Source organism: Nomascus leucogenys, chromosome 1a (assembly GCF_006542625.1).
Source record: "Nomascus leucogenys isolate Asia chromosome 1a, Asia_NLE_v1, whole genome shotgun sequence".
Lineage (NCBI taxonomy): Eukaryota > Metazoa > Chordata > Mammalia > Primates > Hylobatidae > Nomascus > Nomascus leucogenys.
The window spans coordinates 78,385,114-78,408,781 of record NC_044381.1 but is presented as its reverse complement, the minus strand read 5'-3'; the positions used below and the strand labels follow the sequence as shown (position 1 = coordinate 78,408,781).

At 43.4% G+C, this 23,668-nt stretch overlaps 1 protein-coding gene across 1 annotated transcript in view; it reads right to left on the bottom strand.

Annotated features, from left to right (window-relative positions):
- PRKCH (protein kinase C eta) overlaps positions 1-23,668 on the bottom strand; it is a 161,475-nt gene that overhangs the window by 46,267 nt on the left and 91,540 nt on the right. The window contains exon 9 of the mRNA XM_030811678.1: positions 19,055-19,209. Within this exon, the coding sequence (XP_030667538.1) occupies positions 19,055-19,209 (155 nt within the window). The remainder of the gene's footprint in view (positions 1-19,054; positions 19,210-23,668) is intronic.

Genomic DNA, 23,668 nt, shown 5'->3' with positions numbered 1-23,668 from the left:
TAGATAACTTGAATTCAGGAGTTCAAGACCAGCCTGGCCAATATAGTGAGATCCCATCTCTACTAAAAATAACAAAAATTAGCCGGGTGTGGTGGTGAGCACCTGTAATCCCAGCTACTTGGGAGGCTGAGGCAGGAAAATGGCTTGAACTCAGGAGGTGGAGGTTGCAGTGAGCCAAGCTCACACCACTGCACTCCAGTCTGGGCAACAGAGCGAGACGGTCTCAAGAAAAAAAAAACTCAATAAACAAAATGGGCCTCTGAGAGTAAAATGGGTCATGAAGGGGGATTATGGGAGCAAATTGGGACTTTTCTGGGCAAATGATGACATGGGGTCTGACCTCCCTCTGCACCAGGTTAAGTTAATCTAAGTTCATTCAAAGTTAAAACAATTTTTAAAATAATTCTTCCATTTAAAGTGTGTTGTTTATTGAACTCTTCTTATCCTGAACTCTGATGAGTTTTTATCTTGAGAATTAATTCTTGCAAAGTAAAGTATCTTGAGCTTCTCTGGTAAGTTTTTGATTCTAGAGTTAAATCTTAAAACAAAGTATAACAACAGGTCAGTTTCCCTGAATGATATATCAAGTGAGATATTGTAAAAATACTCTGCATGGTAAGCCCTCTACTCTACCTCTTTCTCTTTATGAAAACAGAATATATGGCACAAAGCACAGCTGCCCCTGAAACATGCTTCAGAGGTAAAGCGCTTTGTAACAGATTCACTTCCTTTCCTAGTGCCATAGAACAAAGATTACACTCAGCCTTCCTGGCCATAAAAACTTCAGATTTTCCCATTCCTGCTGCCAAAGCTGAAATGCCGAGAAATGCTGGGAACCTGGCCTGTGATTATACACACTTCATATTTTACATTCTGAAACCCCAAGGAATAAGCTGTCGAGAACAGAGTTTTATTTCTTAAATGGCAGTTGAACAGATACAATGCTCAAGCTCTGTTGAGCGTGGCTTAGTATTTGCATAGGCAGAAACAGACAAAGACTGCACAGATTCTGCTAGTCTGTGGGCACCTTCCCGGCATATGTGGCAGACCTCAGTTAACTTTTCTCACTTATTTCTGTTTTGTTGTTTTTTAACCTTCTGAATTACTCAACCAGATTCTTACAGGAAAAAAAAAAACAAAAAACCACTAACACACATACAAATCAGTCACAAGGAAACTCAGTTATGGCCTCTGACGGGTTTGAACCTGTCTGTTTGCAAATGAGAAAATAAAATTTCAGTGTTCTTTAGGCCAAAATAGTATCTACCCTGCTCCTTGGTGCAGCAATAAAATGGACAGCCCCACAGTAATCAGATTTTGGGTTTGCTTTTGTCAAAATTTTCCTCCTCAGTTTTGTAAGTTGATTTCACTGCCACAGTGTATTTTTCTCAATTCTATCTTCTGTGTAGGAGTCAAAAAAAAAAAAAAAAAAAGCCTGCTTCCCTTCCTCTCCTTCATTCATTCCTTTCCTTCAAGAATCAACCCAAGAGCCACAGATCCCCCAGGAAGGGCTTGAAAGGGTGAATTCCATGACTCAGTGTCACCTGCCTTGCTCTGCTGCTCGGCCCCATTTCTTTGTCAAAGGAGTGTTAAAATCCTCACTGGGCAAACTTGGGAAAGGCAAGCTTCTAGCTGCTTGGATTAAAGACTGAATGCCCCCTCCTGCTTCATTTGCAAGATTTGGGGCTGCTCCCATCTGTTCTTAGAGGGCAGGAGCTCATTTTTAATTTTTTCTCTCTTGACAGTATTTGGTACAGCACCTATAGAGAAAGGTGTTTGAGAACTCCCTGGTGAATAAGCAGTCCACTCTGTATAACAGAAGGCACTCTATAACCATGGTAAAAGTATGTGCTGCTACTCTTCAATCCAGTTATAAATAACGACTGGTGCAACTGCTGTACCTGGAGCAGTAGTGCTGGAAAGAAATCTTTCTTTGTAGCTTGTAACTGCAATAAACGTTTATAAGCCTGTTGCCTGATCTGAAAAAACCAGCAGTTTCTCCAACAAGAGATAGCAGAATTATTTCCAGGACTTGAACTGTCACCCATAGACCCTTCTGATAAAAGAAAAGATTGGCTGGGCATGGTGGCTCACGTCTGTAATCCCAGCACTTTGGAAGGCTGAGGTGTGTGGATCACGAGGTCAGGAGTTCGAGACCAGCCTGGCCAACATAGTGACACCTGTCTCTACTAAAAATACAAAAATTAGCCGGGTGTGGTGGCATGTGCTATAGTCCCAGCTACTCAGGAGGCTGAGATAGCAGAATCACTTGAACCCGGGAGGCGGAGGTTGCAGTGAGTGAAGACCATGCCATTGCACTCCAGCCTGAGTGAGAGTGAGACTCCATCTCAAAAAAAAAAAAAAAAAAAAAGAAAAAAGAAAAGAAAAGATTGCCTACCTACTACCTTTTTTTTAAGGGTTTAGATTTCGTCTCTCTAAAGACTTAGGAAAAAATCTCTGTTCTTCAAGTAGATAATATACCACCATTCGTTTTTCAACAGGAGACATTCAAATGCAGAGCTTGCATATGCATAGACCATTTCTGGAAGGACATATAAGGACATGTCTTGAGGAAGAGGAATTGAGAGGCTGGGGACAAGGGTATGATGAGGATTTAGCATTCACTGTAATCATTTTAGAACAGTTAAAAATGTCCTTTTTATGTATATGCATTAATTTACATTTTAAAATTAAATTAAAGTGACATTGCTCTTTAGTCAATAAATGATACTGTGTTTCCACCCATCTTCTTATCACTTATCTCCCCACCATGAATTCCTGCAGACAAATGTTGGCTCAGTTGCTAGAAATAAAACAGAAATGAAGACAAGAAAAAAGAAATATTGCCATGCCCTGTGCCAGAAATTGAGGGATAACAAATGAAACGAACAAAAAGAGCTCAAGATGCAAGCCCTTATGCAGCCATGACAAATGAGGAAACGTATGAGACTCTTGGTGTAGCTTTCGCTACTGCTTTTTTTTAAAAATGGGATTAACATAAGCACACATCTCTCTTTCTTTTTTTCATTTATTTGTCTATCAGGGACAAACCATCCAGGTCAATATATATAGATCTAGCGTATTCTTCCTTTTAATTGTTGCCTAATATTCCACAGTATGGGTATAACCATAATTTATTCAACAATTTCCTTATGGAATCTGTCTTTCAAGTAAATTCATTGTTTAATTTCCTTCCCTGGATCACTTTTCTTCTTAACAACTGATAATGTATATGGAGGATTTGCTGATGTCAGACACTGGAATAAGCAAGGCACATGAATTAATTTTCACAGTAACCCCATGGAATGGATAGTATTGTTATCCTCATGTAGATTAAGAAACTGAGACTTAGAGAATTAAAGAGTTTGTACGATATCACAGAATTACAGTACATTGTGGGGATAAGTTTTAAATCTAAGTTTGACTTCAAAGCCTTGTTCTTAACTGTAAGCCAATACTGTCTCATTTTCATGCTGTTCCATGCAATCAACCTGAGTCTGTGACCACAGTCTTAAACATTAGCCTGGTATTTCCAACTTTGAGATGGACCATTTGAAGGAGTTCCATAGGTACCTCTACTTTGACATACCCAAAGGTGATTTTCTTGTCTCCCCATCCCCACCCCTGTGCTCAGCCCGTGTTTCATCTTTGGTAATTCACCCTTGAGCAAGTCACAGATTGATTTGAGAGGAAAACATCCACCTTTGCAGAGTGGGCTGTGCACAGAGATCCTTAGTTCTGGGATTTGTGACTACCTTCTCTATTTTCATGTGCATATACAGGCTGAAGCTATACTCTCAAATGGATGCAGGGAGTAAATTCCTGAGATCCTTACAACAGGAAAATTTAAATATCCTTTTTTGAGATCACCACACCAATTAACTTTCCACCATGCTTGCTACTCTATAGTCAGCATCAACAATATCCAGTTAAAGACCAAGGATGGGCATGGTGGTTCACGCTGTAATCCCAGCACTTTAGGAGGCCACAGTGGGAGGGTTGCTTGGGCCCAGGAGTTCGAGACCAGCCTGGGCAACATAGCGAGACCCCATCTCTAAAAATATTACAAAAATTAGCTGGGTGTGCTGGTACACACTTGTAGTCCCAGATACTTGGGAGGCTGAGGTGGGAGGATGGTTTGAGTCCAGGAGGTCCAGGCTGCAGTAAGCTTTGATTGCACCACTGCACTCCAGCCTGGGCAACAGAGGGAGACCCTGTCTCAAAAAAAAGACCAACTCTTACCCAAGAGAAGTAACATGAGCTATAATAACATAACTCAGGTCAGTTAGCCAACTGCTAGTTCAGACAGTTCTGATTTCATAAGACAAGAATGTGACAAGTCAACTGGATATTGATCCAAGTAACTAGAATGCCTAATAACATGGATGGTTTATGGATTACTGAGAAATCAGTAATCCTGAAGAAACAGCCAGAACAAGCAACTATCAGGCTAATAGTATTTCCTTCGTTAACAGGTAAACTAGACTGGGAGACTGAGACTGCCTTCATATATCTCCACAGCTTTCTTGTAAGACAGCTGTATTTTTTTTTTAAGTCTACCCCTTATAGGTGGTCCAGAACCAGTGAACTGAAGTACTGGGAAACACTGAGTCAACAGAAAGGTGAAATTTCCAAAAGCCATACATCCCTGAAAGTGGAGGAAGTAAGTTCCTCTTTGCTCATAGGTGTTTAAGTACAGAAAAAAATGACTGCTCAGCAGATGTTAGATATTCATGCTTTGAAAGAAGAAGGGTATATAACTTTGAACTCCATTCCAGCTTCGAGATTCTAGAATTTTGTCAGCGGAACACAGTAAATTTTGACGCAAATGCCAAGAACAGGGTAGAGCAGCAATTCTGTACATGAAAGCACAGGCTTACATGGCTACTCTGGAGGTCAGAGGAGCAGTGAAAAGGGAGGAGCGAGATGTGAGAGGCCAGGCAGTCAAAGTGCCACCTTCCCATCACTGCACCAGCCACATACCTAGCAAACCAGACACCCCCAGGACACTGTTCTCCAGGGTGTATGGTAGTTTGCCTGTCAGGTTTCACTAACTTGTCTTTGCAACTGAACTGAGAAATTCATCATGTGCGAGCATTTTCACCAAAAAGCAACAGAGCACTTGTACCACTTCACATTTCTACTTAGAAAGTTTACAGAAAAGTACAATTTGACATTTGCAAGACAAAGGAAAAAATTCCCCTTTCAGGGACATGCTGCAAACTATTTATCAAAAGGTACACTCTAAAACCACAGTGCACTCAGCTTTTTTTCCTGCCAGGCTTAAGTACTGGGATCTAGGAGGATTTGGTCTCAACACACCTCAAAATAGAGCTCCAAGCCTAACATGCATGGCATAATGAGCCAAACGCATGACAACACCTCGGTCTAATCCTTGGTTGTTCTCTCGTGCCCGTCTACTGTGTGTTCCACTGTAGCAGGAGCTGTTATCCTTAGGGCTGACATCATTTCCGGGTAGATTTTGCACTATCAAACAAAGTAGCTGCAAAACACGTTGCTTAATGTAACTGAAAACCCTGAACACGTGCATGAATGAGTGACCGTAATGGACTGAATGTTTTGTGTCCTGCCAGAATTCATATGTTGAAGCCCTAAGCTCTAATGTGATAGTATTTGGAGGCAGGGCCTTTGGGAGATAATTGGGGCTAGATGACACCACAAAGGTGAGGTCTCACGATGGAATTTGTGACCTTATAAGAAGAGACACCAGAAAGCTTGTGCTCTCTCCATCCCCTCACCACATGAGAACACAAGATGGCAGCCACCTTAAAGCCAGGAAGAGAGCCCTCATGAGGAACCAAATTGGCCAGCACCCAGATCTTGGAATTCCCAGTCTTCAGAGCTGTGAGAAATACATTTCTGTTCAAGGAATCCAGCCTGTGGTATTTATTATGGCAGCAGACTAAGCAGTACTGAGCAGACTAAGATATTGGCTTTGTGACTTCTGTAGAACTGGGTTTCACAGACAAGGAGTGGTCACAGCGTGAGGTTGGGGCTTGACAGAACTTAACTGACAAAACAGCAGGTTACCAATTTCTGACACCATGTTGAAAAACATAGTATCACATGAGATCACTTCTAAAATAGCATTTCTGCCCAGGTGTGGTGGCTCACGCCTGTAACCCCAGCACTTTGTGAAGCCCAGGTAGGGGATCACTTGAGGTCAGGAATTTGAGACTTGCCTGGCCAACATGGTGAAACCCTGTCTCTACTAAAAATACAAAAATTAGCCGAGTGTGGTGGTGCACGCCTGCAATCCCAGGCACTTGGGAGGCTGAGGCAGGAGAATCGCTTGAGCCCAGGAGGGGAGGTTGCAGTGAGCTGAGATCAAGCCACTGCACTCCAGCCTGGGTGACAGAGTGAGACTCCATCTCTAAATAAATAAATAAATAGGATGGCATTTTTTTTTTATGATAAAAAGACAACATTTGTTCAATACAGAACATTTGAAAACCATCAAAAAGAAAATAAAAATCACCTATATTACCTCAGACAACCACTGTTGATGTGTTGGTGTTTATCCTCCTGTAATTATTTTTCTCTACAGAGTGTAAAACTGACTGATGGGATGAAGTCTTTCTTTGGGTATTCTCTTCTGATCATAACTGCCATTACACTCATGTAGTCAGTTTAAAGAACCCATCCTCTTATACTGAAAAGGACACTCCTGAGAAGCAATTCTACTTTTAAGACACTCAATAGTTTCAATGTGGATATCCACAGCCTATAGTATCAACACAGAATCACTGGGTGCCTATGGGGGTGTTTGGGGACTAACTGAAAGGGGCATTAAAAACTTTCTAGGATGACAGAAATGTTCTGTATAGTATTTGGAGTACTGATTACACAATCTGCACATATGTAAAAATTTATCCAATTATGCACTTAAGATCTATGAGGGGAACTAGAAAAACGGCACCAATACCCGTCACTGGAACATGTGTTTGATGCTTTTTCCAAAAGTGGTAGCAGACAGAATGCTTAAAAAGTGAACATCACTGAGCATGTACTACATACCAGGCCCTGGGCTAAAGGCTTTACATGCACCTCCACATCACAAATTTAATTCTAACGACTACACTCAGGTGAGTAGTTCCAGGACTTCTATTTTATCATTGAAGAAACTGAGGCTTAGAGAGGTAAAGTAACCTGATCAAGTTCCTACAACAGAGAAGTGGCAGAACCAAGACTGGAAACACCCAGGTCCATTCTACTCAGGAGCCCCAGCTCTTATTCACAATGTCAGCTCTAAAAGTCATTAATTTGTGTGCTTTTCCAGGAATCTGTTCTAAGGAAAGAATCAAAGACGGATCCAAATAAATATGTATGAGGATATAAATGCATCACTACTACAGATGTGCAAACATCCTTTTCAGTCAATCAGAGAAACTTTTCAGAAGGCTTTCATTTATTTAAAAAAGACTGCTTTGAGTTATGAGAAAATCATGGGTTTGGGCCAGAATAAGACAATCAATGGGCAGCTCTTCCCAAGCTGAGTGTCATGTCATAGCGCTGTCATGAGGAGTAGGTGGGTTAATGCAGAGAGCTCAGAATACAGCCTGGCTCATAGTAGATGCTCAACAAATGGTAGCAATCATAATATATTCTCAGCCCTGACCTGTCATCTTAAAATAGAAAAAGTGTAGAATTTGAGGCCTTGGTCAATTCCATGAATACCTAAGAACACCTAACACTCCTGTCATTGTCCTAGGGGCTGGACTTGGACAGCCACAGTCCCTGCCCTCATGAACCCACATGCACAGGGGCACAGCCTATGGAAAGCACTAAGGGAAGGGTTCCATGGGATACCATGGGAACAGAGGGGGCACCTAACCTAGATGGAATCTGGAGGGTAGGGGAGTCCAGGAAAGGCTTCTCAGAGGAGGTGATGACTAAGCTGAGACTGCAAGGATTGGTAGCTGGAAGCTTGGCAAAGAGATGGGGGAGCATTCTAAGCAGAGGGAAAACGTGTGGAAAGGCCTGATGGGTGAGGGAACTCAGCACCTGCATGGATCCAAAAGGATATCATGGAGTGGAATTGCAGATTAAACCACATACTGTGTGACCTTGAACAAGTCCTTTCACTTCCCAGAGCCTCAAATATAGGATAATGTCACTGATCTTTGTCTGCCACTTCCCTTGTACAGTTGTCCTACAGAAGCTACAATTAAACAGGGGAGTCTATCCTTACAGGACAAATGCTCAACACATGTGGTTAGCATTCTGTATTGCAGAAAGAAAACAAAAAGGCTTGGGCCCTCGACCCCCATGACACCCAAATTCATCTGCTCCAGCCCACTGGTCCCTCTGCCGCTCCTTGACCCCACTGCACACTCTCCCTACAAGCCTAGAACGCTCTTCTCCCACATACTCACATGGAGCTGCCTCCTCCCATCCTTAGGTCTTTGTTCATCTGCTCAAATATCCCTTATCAGAGAAGCTTTTAAAAATCTCTATGTCAAACAGTAAATCTTTGTTCTTGAATTTTATATTGCTCTTACCAAGCTTTTTATCCATATACTGAATCACCCTAACATTCAATATATTTTTGTCTTTTGTCCTACTTTCATCTTCTTTCTATATTTTGTCCTACTACTTGTGTTATAAGTTAAGCTCCCTGAGAGGAGGGGGCTTTGTCTGTTTTATTTCCTGTATTTTTCCAGAGCTCACAGCAGTGTCTGGTACACAGTGAGTGCCCAACAACAAAAAAATTATTTGTTAACAGAAAGAACAAACACCCCAAGCTTGAGGGCAGGACCTGTCTTTATTCTTCTTTTACTCCCTAAGAGCCTGACAAAGCTTTGCATTGGGTAGACTTTTCATAAACATTTGTTGAACTGTACAATTCAATTACTTTTTACAAATGGTTGTGTTCATTTAATACATAAAGATTAAATGACTGTATTTTTCTTGCTCAGCAAATAAATCCAAGATTGTCTGTAATTATAATGAAGCAATTGGTTGCTTGGTCAATTTGGTGGGAAGAAGAGCAAAACTGGTGGCCTGGTTTCATTAGCTGGTGAAAGCCACTAACATATTTATCAATTAGTTCCAAATAGTCACAGCCTTCACTGATGAAAAGGCCAAACCCTGATGAGGTACGCCAGGATAGGCATTCTGGTTTAATATATGAAGTACAGAAAAATGATCAAGATGTCCCAGGGCTTAAATTTCCATCTGTTATAAAGTTGGGTCCTTTGAGAAACTGCATTACTGGGATTACACCCTCAGGATGTTCACTCCACTAATGGTCGAAAAGGTTCTTGAACCTCCTCTCAAATTAACCATTAAACATCTGCTTTAATACCAGAAGGCATAAACTCAAAATGAGGTCAACTGCTTCCCCTAAACATTAGAAACTGTTGAAATTGGAACAAAATGCCAGAGTATAGTCTTCAGGTTGTACAACCTGTCACATATGCCCTAGGACTTCCTAAGAAAATTATCTCAAGGGTTTATGGTAAGTACATGGTAAGTATATCAATCACTTGCAATTTCAAAATATTGTGAAAATACAGAGAAAATTATTTGGTTTCAAAGAAAAGCATGACCAGAGTTTACTATAAAGACTGGTCTTCAAAAGGTTGATTTTTACAAGCTAAAACTCCAATTTCTATGAAGAACTACCTGTTATTCAGGCAGTGTCTTGAGGATAATTGCTGCCTATGTCTATGGATGCCAAGAAAACCCAAATCAGGTGACAGCACATATGCAAAGATAACCTCTTATATTGACACGACATGTTCCAAAAAGCATTTGCATTTCCACTTCCATCTGATTTGAGTTTTACAAGGACCCTGCTGGGAAGCTGTGTTAATGGCACCCCCACTGTACAGATGTGCCAAAGGGCTAGCGGCATTCAGCAACCTGCCCACATCCCCAGGACCAGGGCTGGGTCTAGCATGCAGGGCTTCTGAAAACCACGTCCAGCATTTTTTCAGTAGGAAGAATATATGCAGCATCACACACATACTTGAAAGTAAGTGATCTTTTTCTACACTTTTATGGAATTATATTTTTAATACACTGGTACTTTGGGGATACTTACCCTAAATGATGAATATACCAATTGTTTCTGTAACCCTGGAGCCAAATTTAGGCAGATTTCTAATGGAGTCTGGTTCCCCAGGGTTCTGTCCTTGACTCGCACTGTTCCATTTAAGAGACTCCTTTTGGGTGATCTCATCCAGTCTCGTGGTCTCAACTAACAGCTATATCCTGATGACTTCCAAATATTTAATTTCAGCCCATCCTCTTTACTGAGCTTTAGACTCCTATCCTCCTGCCCACAGAGCATCTCCACTGGAGTATGCCTCAGGTACCTGTCATATAACCTTTCTAAAACTTCTTCCTCTTTTGCCTAGACTTCTTCCCAGGCACATGATCTCTCCTAGCTAATGGCACTGCCATCCACTCAACCTCCTAGCTAAACACCTGGAAATGATTTCCGGTTTCTTTTTTTACCCTGAATCCACCCAAATACTAAGTCCTATCAGCTTTACTTGCTATTATCTCTTAAGCCTTTCTCATCAGCCCTACCATCACTGTCTTAGTTCAGGTCCTCATTATCTTGTTATTTGGAACTCTGCAACTGCCTCAAAATGAACCTCTCCCTTGCAACCCGGCTGCTACTTACCATGCGTATGTCCACACACGCCATGCCCCCCGCCCGCACATAAATGTAAAATATAAACCCACTCATGTCATAAGACCTGCTGAGAATTCTTCAAAGGTTACCTACTCCATAAAGTCCAGACTTCCTGGCATGGAATTTGTGTCTGGCACTGCAAGTTTTCTACCAAATAATGATTCTTTCCCTTCTTAATAATGGAATGCTGATTTTTAGCTGGAACATGGCCACTTGTAAACTGTATTTCTTGGCTTTCACTGGAGCTAGATGCAGCCATATGATCAAGTTCTGGCCAAATCCATGGTAAGTACTGTGTGGAATTCTAGGAAGCCCCTTAAAGAGAGGTGACTCAGTTAGGAGGAATGCCCTCTGGCCCTTCTTACTATCTGGAATTAGAATAGAGAGATGATTCCTAGATCTTCAGCAACCATTTAGACAGGGAAGTGACCCTGTCTACAGCAGAACAGAAAGCACAGAAATCTGGGTTGCAAATGACTCTACGGAGCTTCCTTGGCGGGGCTGGACTACCTACCTCCAGGCTTTTCATGTGAGAGAGCACTATGTTTCTATCTGGCTTAAGCCACTGTCATTTTTACGTTTCCTGTGATAGGCAATGGAGCAAAGTCCTAAGTGACCCAGAATTCAAACATCTCAAGAACAGTAAGTGCTTAATACTTCATTTCTGCAGCCTCCTCTAGCCTTCGCCTTTCCCATGCCTCAAACTTTAGGCTCTAGTGCTACCAAAGTTCCTGCCGTTTTCCACTTTAACTACACATTCACCACACTTCTCTGCTTTGCTCAAACTTGCTCCCCTACCTAAACACCCTCCTTATCTTTGTTCAGCTTTTAACTTTTCACACTCAGCTCAGGCATCACCTCCTCCAGGAAGTTTGCCTGAACATCCATCTTAGGGCAAGTGGCCATTCTCTCTGCTCCCAAAATACCCTGGGCAAACTCCAATTTTGGAACCCAGCTGCCATGACTTATTAATGGCTATCTCTCTCACCCCACAGAAAGTGCCTCAAAGGGCAGACATCTCATCTACTCATCTTGTATCTACACCTCCTAATGCAACATCTGGCACTAAGTGGCAGCTCAGGAAATATGTTCTGATCTCGACTGGATTTCTCTCACTGCAATGGAGTAAACAGGGTTGAATGCCTCAAAATGTCTTGATTTGCTCTTCATGTCAGCTGTAAGTTGAAGATTGCAACAAAATTTTCTAGCCATATTTTTGTTTTCCTGGAGATGGAAAGCAAACAGCAGATGAGTCATCTGAAGAGAATATCCACTATGAGAAACAATTTTTAGACGTTTCACACCTGAAGTCCCCGATCTGTAAAAGACAACTTGGCCCTTAGCAACGTTTGAGGTCTCCTCTGGCTCTAATATTTTATAAACCCATTGTTGAGTATAAATGCACAGACCTGGACACAGAGAACTCACTGTGAATAGATGGCTCCTCCAGGGATTGGCAACATGACCGGCCTTACCTAACCTTCAAATAAATTATTTACAAGGAGTGTCTAATAAAATCTTGAAGTCATCAGCTGACTGAACACTCAAGGATAATAAAATGCCAAGTGAAGTAAGATACGCTTCCTAGACTCCAGCCAGGCTGGCCTGCTCTAAAAACCCCTGACCTTGCCACACTCCTTCCTGTTACTGGGCATCTATCTGCGTTTGCTGTTTCTTCTGTCTCAAATGTTCCTTCCTTCCCTCTTTACTGTGACCTCAGCCCAAGAGTCACTTCCTTATAGAAATCTTCCATCTTTCCCTAACTGGATAGAATCACCCTATTCAGGGTTCTCATTCATTGCATTGTATTTCTCCTCTTCATAGCACTGGTCATGGTTGCTACTTTTTATTGGTATAATCATTTGATTGACATCTTTCTCCCTCACTGGATCACATCCTTCACTGGTGAGTATTTTTGTTTTTGCTCATATCATTACATCCATATCCTTGGCAGAGGGGTGACGCTCAACAAATACTTGTTAAAAGATCTCCAGAAGCCATGCAAGGGCACAGAACAGTGGCCGATGAGTTTCACTATGGGAAAAGGGAAGACTCCATTTGAGGGAAATGCTGAGCTACTCTAATAAGCTGGAAAGCTCTGAGATCTCCATCATATCCTTGAAGAAGGATCTTGGGAGTCAGGAATGGTGGTCACTTTCTGGTGAGAGTTGAAGAGCAGTCACTGAATGAGGCCACCATGGCAGAGCAAGGCATGACAAGCTAAGTAAGAGAGGAGACAAGCACATGACTAAAAAGCTCAAAAAGCCAGTATCAGTCCCAGGTGAGGGCTCACAGCCAAAGTCTGATGTGAAAGTTACTAACATAACTGAGCATTCCCATGGCTGGCATGTACTGAATAAACAAGGACTATACAAACAACAAATGACAATTTGTAGTAGTCTCTGCAGTATGCAGATCAAGAGAGAAGAGACCTACTTCTTGCAGCAGAAGGAATAATGCTAGCAGATGACAAAGGGAAAACAGAGCTGTTAAATCTTACTTTCATCTTTATCTAAAAAGATTTTTCTCACTAGAGTGAGTAGAATGAATATAAATACAGAACTGAATTCCAGTAGAGGTGAGGTGACAGTAACAGCCCAAAATTCCAGGCTCAAATGAAAGACATCTGGGGACTCAAAGTCTGCTGATAAGAAATACTGAGGAGTAAGAGAGGTCCTAGGAGGTGGGAATCAGAGAGAGATTGCCACAGTTTTCCAGAGGGGAAGAACTGCAGAGAGAGAGACAGAGAAGAGTGCACAGTAACTCAGGCATGTAAAATCCATCACTGGCCCAAGACACAATTTTTTTTGTTTTTGTTTTTTTGAGACAGGGTCTCACTCTGTCACCCAGGTTGGAGTCCAGGGGCGCAATTTCAGCTCACTGCAACCTACACCCCCTGGGCTCAAAGTGATCCTCCCACCTTAGCCTCCCGGGTAGCTGGGACTACACAAGTGTGCACCACGCCATGCCCACCTAATTTTTGTATTTTTTATAGAGACAGGGTCTTATGTTGCCTAGGCTGGTCTTGAACCCCTAGACTCAACAAATCTGCCCACCTTGGCCTCACAAAGTACTGGGATTACAGGCATAGGCCACTGTGCCTGGCCCCAACACACAAGTTTATTTGGAAACAGATCACTTGCGAATTCTTAGACCAGGAAGTGATGCTCACAGAGGAGGCCACTTGCCAAGCAAGGCTATGCCCAGCTGAGTTATCTGGAGTCGGCGAGGCACCTGTGGACCCTCATGATCCTTGAGAAACAAGAGCCAGATGATGTTGGTGATTGGTATATTCACACAGATCCCCCAACTATGTTCAGAGACTAGCTTAACAGGGCTTAATCTTGCGAGTGAGATTGCTACTCTTCCCAAATTCTGAATTTTTAAAAGAGTCAAATTAAGTAGACATTTTTCTCTCAATCTGAGAGAAATCAGCAGTTCAAAGTTGAAAAGTTCATGTGCCACGTAATCATGGGAGTAGAAGGCGGCATGTCAGGGTTGGCAGTCAGCCTCTGTGGGGCAAAAGCTTCCTCTGTGGGCCACATCTGCAAAATGGGATGGCGAAATACCAGGGGAAGCATTTGGAGCTTTCAGGGTAAACACTAATTACCACACACCCAGCATGCCAACAACTGCATAAGGCACAAAGCAGTCAGACGCATGAGTTGAAAAGCATGTGTTGGAAAGTGCTGTGTGCCCAGGGGTAACATGGTGAGGAGGAAGTGAAATTTAAACTGTGCCCTTCTATAAACTATTCCTCACCCAACATATTTCAGATACAGTATTCCACACTTTGTCAAAAACAGCAAATCGAATGTGTGCTGGCTGGCTTCAGGAGTTTGGGGTTGAAATGTCAACGACAGCTGAGTTTGCCTTTAATACAGTTGATGAAACATGCTGAAAGATGTCTGGTCAATGGGATGCATGCCCCTTTGTTTCCCTTACTTTTCCGTAGGGCTTGACTCCGGAAAAACGTCAACACCATGAGTAAATTATTCATGAGCACTGTCTTGCCTTCCAATCAGCCAAGAAGCCCAGGACAAAAGAATGAATAGTCTTCTTTTTTTCCCCTTGGGAGAACTGACTTGATGACTGCCTCCTTCCCAGCCTACTCTTCTTTGTTTCTAGGCCATGGCAGGTTCCAGACCCTCCATCCAAAGGCAGAGAGGCAGGCCCTTCCCTTGCTGAGTCTCCCAGGAACTGGGCTTCTGTTCCTCCACAAAATACAAGTGAATACATCTGAGAATCAGGGTCAGAACACAAGACGGAACGCGTGCAAACGTAACTGGCCCGTGTCCTCTTGCATAGGCACAGGCAGCTAAAGAAGAAATTCATGTCAGAGGAGCCTAAGGTACTACCTTCTGAAGCTTTCTTTAACAGTGACTTGCATATGGTATCATCTTTGTAACCTGTTGGAAAAGAAACACCTCTTTCCCTCTCCTCCCTCAAAGAACCCAAACAGACAAACAACAGCTCTGTTTGGATAGGTCAGAGGCATCTTCTGGGGGATTATTTTAGCTCTGATAATGGGTGTTCTGGGACATGTATGATAAACTAGGCTGTCTGATACTCCCAAGTTTCTCATTGGGCTCTTGTATCAAATCCACACCCTCTGTGACCCAAATGTGCCCTTTACTGTGTGTGAATTCCAAGGACTTGGCTTTCAAAGTCTTATCCTTAAGACTCTGTTCCCAGCCAGTATACTGAATGGAATTAAATTATCCTGTGAAATAAGTCCAAGGGATAAAAATAGCATTTGGATCTATCCTAATTAACTGTGTTCCCTTCAAAGTCAACCATATCAGTTAGAGCCTGAACATGGGATTTAAGTCCAGGAGTAAATTAAAATCAATTCTCAGAATTGAACCACAGACACCATGAATTGAAATAAAATTTGTCAAGACGGGGGCTGGCACTGCTTCACCAGAAATCATATCAAGTTACAGTGTCTACCCACCATATTTTGAGACAAATGAGACAAGTAGACTGAGGAACAGTAATATGCAGTGCAGGAAAGCAAGCTTGCTGCTCGGCCCAACTCAAAGCCTCTGAGGATTCAAGAAAGCTTGAGAAAAGACTGAATTGCTTTTGCCCACTCTACCTTATTTTCAGGAATTGAAGTAGTCCCATCACCAAAAAGGACTAAGAAGCTGACACTGTAGTGGTACTCTAAATCCTCAAGTCTCTCCTGAGAAGACAGTGTAGCCCAGTGGTTAGAACCATGGTTTGAATTCTGACTTCACTACCAGTTAGCAGTCTGGTGATGAAGTCTTTGGAAGACCTAATTATTCATCTGAACAATGTGGATACTATTATTGTTATATAATAATATTGTTAGAAGAATTAACAGACAAATGCAAGGGAAGTGCTGGTCCTGTAACAAGTGTTTGTTTTATTGATTTATTGATTGATCGACACACAGGGTCTTGCTCTGTCACCCAGGCTGGAATACAGTGGCACAGTTACAGCTCACTGCAGCCTCAACCTCCTGGGCTCAAGCAATTCTCCCACCTCAGCCTCCCAAGTAGCTAGGACCACAGGTGCATGCCACCATGCCTGGCTCATTTTTTTTTTTTTTGAGACAGAGTCTCGCTGTCGCCCAGGCTGGAGTGCAGTGATGTGATCTCGGCTCACTGCAGGCTCTGCCCCCTGGGGTTCACGCCATTCTCCTGCCTCAGCCTCCCGAGTAGCTGGGACTACAGGCATCTGCCACCTCGCCCAGCTAATTTTTTGTATTTTTAGTAGAGATGGGGTTTCACCGTGTTAGCCAGGATGGTCTCGATCTCCTGACCTCGTGATCCACCGGCCTCGGCCTCCCAAAGTGCTGGGATTACAGGCGTGAGCCACTGTGCCCGGCCGGCTAATTTTTTAATATATATGTATATGGTTTTTTTTTTTTTTTTTTTTTTTTTGTAGAGATAGGGGTCTCCTTATGTTGCCCCGGCTGGCCTCAAACTTCCAGGCTCAAGCAATCCTCCCCACTCAGCCTTCCGAGGTGCTGGGATTAGAGGTGTGAGTCACCACACCCAGCCCAAGTGTTCAGTTTAGGTCTTGTTGTTAATATTATTTTGATCTGCAACAGAAGTCCCTGTCAAGTAGGGGAGTCATTACTTACATGTAGTTTTTAAAACTACACGTGGAAACGTCTCTCTTTGGGGCAAGCAGAGTGGAGATGGCTGGATTAGCCGCGGAGAGGAGAACAAAAATGGAATTCACTGCCTAGAGTCTGATAGCATGAGGAGGACGCTTAACTCCCTTCACCATCAGAGATCATACGAGCAACCTCCACAAATCATACACTGGGAAGAAAGTGGAGAGTGGGAAAAAAATGCTGTGATCTAATCCCCATAGCCTGGTCAAGAAAGCTCAAAACAAGCTGCCTAATCAACCTGCTGAAGCCCTGTGACCTAAGAATGAGCAGAGATCCTAGACGGCTTTCAAACAGGTGGCTCCCATTGCCCTTATCCAGGCTGGTTCCCAGCTCTGCACCCTCTTCCCTCCTGCACAGTGCCGTGAGGCTGTGATAAATGCACTGTATGGAGTTGAGGTCTGGGGGATGTGCACTGAAAATGAATTAGAGGAAGTGTCTCTGTGGTGCCTGCCACACCTGCTATTGCGTTCCCACTTCTCTCCGGCACCACCCACCAGTCTTACTGCATTCTCTCTACGAGAGTTACTACTTGTTCTCTTCCTATTTTGACTCCCCCGGTATTTAAGAATATTCACTGTTTTTAAAGCTCTTATAATTTAATAATGATGTCAATACTGTCATGAGTTTATGACAGGGACTGCATTTAACAAGGTTAATAAATAGCAAATTTCAATCAGGAAATCCTTTACTTTGGCATTCATGCCCCTAATATACAAAAATTTTTCTCTAAGGAAAGCAACAATTGCATCTCAAGAGAAAAAGAGTTTATGTGAGCTGGGTGCGGTGGCTCACGCCTGTAATCCTAGCACTTTAGGAGGCCAAGGTGGGAGGGTTGCATGAGGCCAGGAGTTCAAGACCAACCTAGCCAACATAGCAAGACACTGTCTTAAAAAAAAAAAAAGAAAGAAAAGAAATAAAACAATAAAAAAGAAAAAACAGCATATGTGCAATTAGGTGAGGACACTGACAGCAGAAAAAAAAACAACAGGAAAATTTGAGAATAAAAATTGTCTAACATTCGCTATTTTTTTTTTTTTTTTTTTGAGACAGAGTCTCGCTGTCACCCAGGCTGGAGTGCAGTGGTGCGATCTCGGCTCACTGCAGGCTCCGCCCCCTGGGTTCACGCCATTCTCCTGCCTCAGCCTCCCGAGTAGCTGGGACTACAGGTGCCCGCCACCTCGCCCGGCTAATTTTTTGTATTTTTAGTAGAGACAGGGTTTCACTGTGTTAGCCATGATGGTCTGGATCTCCTGACCTTGTGATCCGCCCGCCTTGGCCTCCCAAAGTGCTGGGATTACAGGCGTGAGCCACCGCGCCCAGCCCTAACATTCGCTATTACATTTCTCACTGTCTCCAATCTTCTCTCTGACTAAAGTTACATTTGATATCTGTTAAATTCTGAGACTTAACAACATCAAGCAGATTCGGAGTCCATTCAAAGTACGGTATATTATGATCAAAAGATTATGTGTCACAAAGTGGAGAATCAAATAATATTTGGGAGGGGGCTACACACGGAAGATATTATCACGCAGGACACTGCTCACAAGCGGCTCACCTAGCTCCTGACTGGTAAGCCATGCACCACATGACTGTAATTCTTGTTACAGCAACTTAGAGCAGGTTAGCCACACCCTTTAGTTAAGGTGTAGATTCTTAAAATGGAATAGAATCATGGTTAAGGGATTCACTTCAAATGTTAAAATGAAAAAAAGAGAACAACAGTGTGTTTAGCACCCTGCAGGGCTTGGCTATGACAGGTCCTTAGCAAACCCGGGCTGAACCGATTCATGAATAAATAGTCTCTTCTGAGCCTCTCGGGCCTATTTTATGAATACCAAGTGGGGCAAATTTGGAGGCAGGGTTTATTACTGTTATTAATTTATCCTAATGGATCCTTAGAACCTTTCTGAGGCCTGGGCAACATAGCAAGACCCCTGTCTCTACAAAAAAAATTAAAAATTAGCCAGGTGTAGTGGTGCGTGCCTGTAGTCCCAGCTACCTACTTGGGAGGTCAAGATGGACCGGCTGCAGTGAGCCATGATTGCGCCACTGCACTCCAGCCCGGCCTATGGAGTGAGACCCTGTCTCAAAAACAAAAACCAAAACAAAACTTCTGTGAATTTAATTCCAAAAAAGGTTTCAACTGATTATCAGGAGAAGTGGAAGGATGGATCATGCCAGGAGAGGGGAGAGGCAGTGAATTAGAAGAGAGGGCAGCAACCAAAACTCACCTATAGATGATTCCTTTATCATGGAGGAACATGAGAGCCGAAATGATTTCTGCAGCATAGAAGCGAGCTCGTGCTTCATCAAAACGACGAGACTTCTGAATGTGGAACATCAAGTCACCCCCATTCACAAACTCCATCACAAAAAACAGACGATCCTGGATACAAACACAAGAGAGGGCCCAATGTGGTGTAGCAATTAACCTAGAGCTCCATCAGCAGCATATTGCCTAGGGCTGTGGCACAGAGAGGAGACTGTCAAGTGGATGTATTCCAGGAAACACCCTGACCATGGGTCAGGGTGCAGCGCAACGGGCCTGGTGGGATTAGATCCCCTGGACAGAGCAGCACCTGGATCTCCTGTAGTTAATTGCACACAGCCTTGAATTGCTACATGAAATCAAAAGTACAGAAGGCATCAGAAACCTTTGATTCGAGTTCCAGCTCTGTACCTTAAAGGTCATGTACCTGGACAGAGAATTTAAATCGAAAGGTAAATGCCTTTAATCTGGAACATGTGCAGTTAATTACCCAAAGTAAAGGACACCTAGTAGGTGCTCTAGTTCTCACAAGTGGGCAGAGAACAATCACAGAAAAAGAACACCCCTTTAGACAAGTCAGCCAAACAGAAGTGGAGACTGGGTGCAGTGGCTCATGCCTGTAATCCTACCAAATTGGGAGGCCTATGTGGGTGGATCCTTTGAGCCCAGGGGTTCAAGACCAGTCTGGGCAACACAGCAAGACCTTGTCTATACAAAAAAAATAAAAAAAAATTAGGCAGGAGGATCACCTGAGCCCGGGAAGTAAAGGTTGCAATGAGCTGTGATTGTGCCATGGCACTCCCATCTGGGTGACAGGAGTAAGGCTCCTTCCTCCAAAAAAAAAAAAAAAAAAAAAGGAAGTCAAATGACAGCCTCATAGTAGCATCCACATTGGAAATACCACTCAGTCCTTCAAAAGATTGAGTCAAGAGTGGGAATGTAGAAAGGAGCGAGATGCCATCTCCCCCTTAAGTGACTCTCAACCTAGCAGGTAAAGTGGACTCTTAAAAGTCACTATGCAGTGTACTAAATACTATGAAAGTGGTGTGAATAAAGTGCTATGGAAATTGCTACTGCTTCATGAAAGAAACGTGTAGGTCTCATTTAAAAAGTGATCCAAGATTTATCTAAGTGTAAAACGTTTTGCTTCAAGCACCTCTAAGATAAATGGGTTTCCTCACTCTCACTCCTTCCTGTGACATTTATGAAATTCCTGATTAGCTGGTGCTGAGTTCAGAGCTGGGATCCAATAGAGAGTAAAGCAGACACAGCCTCTCCCCATACAGAGTTTGGTGTGAGAAACACACTACTCAAAAAAAAAAAAAAAAAAAAAGCGACACAAGCAGATCAACAAATTCTGGTAAATCCTGTGAAGGAAAAGCGGAGGAAGTGTGACATCTGGTCACCTGCCTGGGGGTCAGGCGACACCTCTGAGCAAGTGAAACATGAGCTAAGGCTCACAGGATGAGTGCCATCGACTTGGGACCCCATGATATCATTTTGTGGGACTGCAGATTATTTTGCGAGGAAATTGGTATTTTACCAAAGGATGCAGATACGCAGAACCTATCTTTATTTTTGGGGGAGACAGGGTCTCATTCTGTCACCCAAGCTGAAGGGCAGTGGCACGGTCTTGGCTCACTGCAGCCTTGACCTCCAGGGCTCAAGCAATCCTTCCTCAGCCTCTCGAGTAGTTGGGACTACAGGCATGCACCACCACACCTGGCTTTGATTTTTAGTAGAGACGAGGTCTCACTATATTGCCCAGGCTGGTCTCGAACTCCTGAGCTCAAGAAATACCCCCACCTTAACCTCCCAAAGTGCTGGGATTACAGGCATGAGCTACCACACCCAGCCTTGAACCTGTCTTTATTTGTGGTTGTAAGTGTCACCGGCTTAGCACAGGGTGTTTCCACACATTCACAGCTGAACAATGGGCAGAGCATGGTGCGTGCTCCTGCTCAGCTCCCATTGCAAGCCTGGTGTAAACATGCAGATCCCTATCAGAAGGAAGCACGGCTTATGACCTCCTATGCCCTATTTTAACTAACGCCTTAATTAGAAGGAAAAAAAAACCCTGAATTTATTAAACACTTCTTTCTGCTAAAAGCGAAGCAAGAATTTAATAGTGAAGAAGGAAGGCAAGATTCACAAAACAAAAACCACCACCACCAACACAACTCTTCAGGTTGGCCAATGTAAGACAACAGGCAAACTATGTAAATACAGCAAGCCATCTGACTAAGCTCCTGGCCTTCATTTGAGGGTGACTGACAAGGGGAGAGGCAGAATTGGGTGGGACAAGCTTTGATGAGCAATGGCTGTCCTGTATTTTCTAAATGGGAAGGATTAAAGTGGAATTAGCAGGTTAGCAACGGGGTGGGCGGAGGATATACACACACCGGAAACATCCCAAAAAGCTGCATCTGCATAGTAAGGTTTTATGCCAATGCTGTCTGTCCATTTGGAGGGATGGCCACAGACGGCCTGAGGAAGCCTAAGGCAAAAAGCCACACTGAACCATCTCTGGGCAAGGAGGTCAGTCTTACATGTTTTCATTAACCAGCCTGTTCATCTTCCTCGTGGATCTGACTGGCAGTCACATGAATTCCAATTGATCTGAACACCTGGCTACTGGAACTGGGTCAGTGGGGAAGTGGCCATTCCTTAGGCTGCTGTAAGTGGCGTACTTGGCAAGAGTTTTAAGGCAGTAGGCATCGAAAGCCTAAAATCTAAAAGCCAGACTGTGGGCGAAATTCCAGATCTGGGGGGAGAAAATTCTGCCCTCTAGTCTTGCTTCAGCCCAGCCCCATCCACAGCCCTGGAGGCAGATTCTCAGATAATGCCAGACTCTGGCAGATTCACCTCTGCCACACAGTGAGGGACCATAAGCTTTAGAATTCCAGAAAGATGGGTTCTGCTGTACCTGTTTCTTTTCATTCAGAGTCTCATTTCTAACCTCCTGTCTGGCACCACCTGGAACACAGAGTGTAATTCACAGCCCTCAGGTTATGAGCAACTCTTAAAGCAGGCAGGAGACACAGGCCAGCTGAGAGATGACGACGACTTAATGCAGAGTACTGGTCCATCCTATCAAAGACCTCAAATAACATCACCAGGTATAAAAAACAAAGATATGTTTATCAACAAGCAAAATGTTTTTGCTGTGAGGAAACCCTCTGTTGATCTGCACTTCTGTTCACCCCACTTAAAAATGTTTGCTGCAGAGAGGGAAAGATTTGGCAGCAATTTCTCCAAGATTACTTTTGAAGAGAAGGAGATAAATGACAAAAAATCTCTAGTGTTTAGAAAAGAAGATCCAGGCCAGGCGTGGTGGCTCATGCCTGTAATCCCAGCACTTTGGGAGGCTGAGGCGGGCAGATCACTTGAGGTCAGATGTTCGAAACCAGCCTGGCCAACGTGGTGAAACCCCATCTCTACTAAAAGTACAAAAAAATTAGCTGGACATGGTGGCATGTGCCTCTAATTCCAGCTACTTGGGAGGCTGAGGCAGGAGAATCACTTGAACCCAGGATGCAGAGGTTGCAGTGAGCAAGATCGCGCCATGCCATGCACTCCAGCCTGGGAGACAGAGGCAGACTCTGTCTCAAAAAAAAAAAAAAAAGGAAAAGGAAAGAAGACCCATGCATCATCAGGTGGTGGTGGGGTGAGGAGTCATCATCAGAAGTAAAATTGTATTAAGTATGTCCTCAGGTCCCTTCGGGCAAGTGTGCAGTAAGTGATAGCTGCTGCTGAAGCTGCCAATGCTTGTGCTCTCATGTAGGTATTTTCAGTTTAAAAAAAGATCATAAATGTGAATGTGCAGAATGATTTTAGTTATAGCCAAAAATGCAGATAGATGCATAGAAAGGATAAAAAAGATGGCTACAGAGTGACAGAAGTCAGTTTTTTGTTGTGGGATCGGGGTGACATTTCTTCTTTCTACTTTTCAGTATCTTTCAAGGTTTCTATGATGAGTGTGTATTACTCTTGTAATTAGAAGCAAACTAAAGTCACATGTGCTTCCTCCATGTTTTTCTTATTTTCGTCTGAAAGATGGAAGATAAGACACGGGAAAGACACAGTTGTGAGGCTGTTTGAGAGAGCCCTTGTTTAGGCAATGGGAGTCGGAAAGCAGCTACAAAACGAAACTGTTGCATCCTTGTTGCCCATTATTAAGGGACACGAGTAACCACCCATGTTCCATAATGGCCTTTCTGCTGCCTGAGGTAACCAGGCTTGTTCGAATGGCGTCCACAATGAAAATTAGCTGGCTCTGGTTCGGGTCCCAGCAGCTCCACTTGGAGCCTGATGCGCAGGCTTTACAGCATCTACTACAGCTTGCAGAGATCTTCTGTGGTTCCTTTAAGGTTCTGAACAAGAAAAATGTTTACTAAACACACACATGGTATGCCAGGGCCTGGGTAAGGACCCAGTCTCCTAAAACTAATATGACTCCACACTGCTCTCAGTAAGCTCACGGACATGCAGACACAGCATATCGCCACAGTGTGTTAAGTGCTACAGCGGAGAAGTACAGAAGGTGTTATGGGGACACCGAGCAGGGCATCTGAGC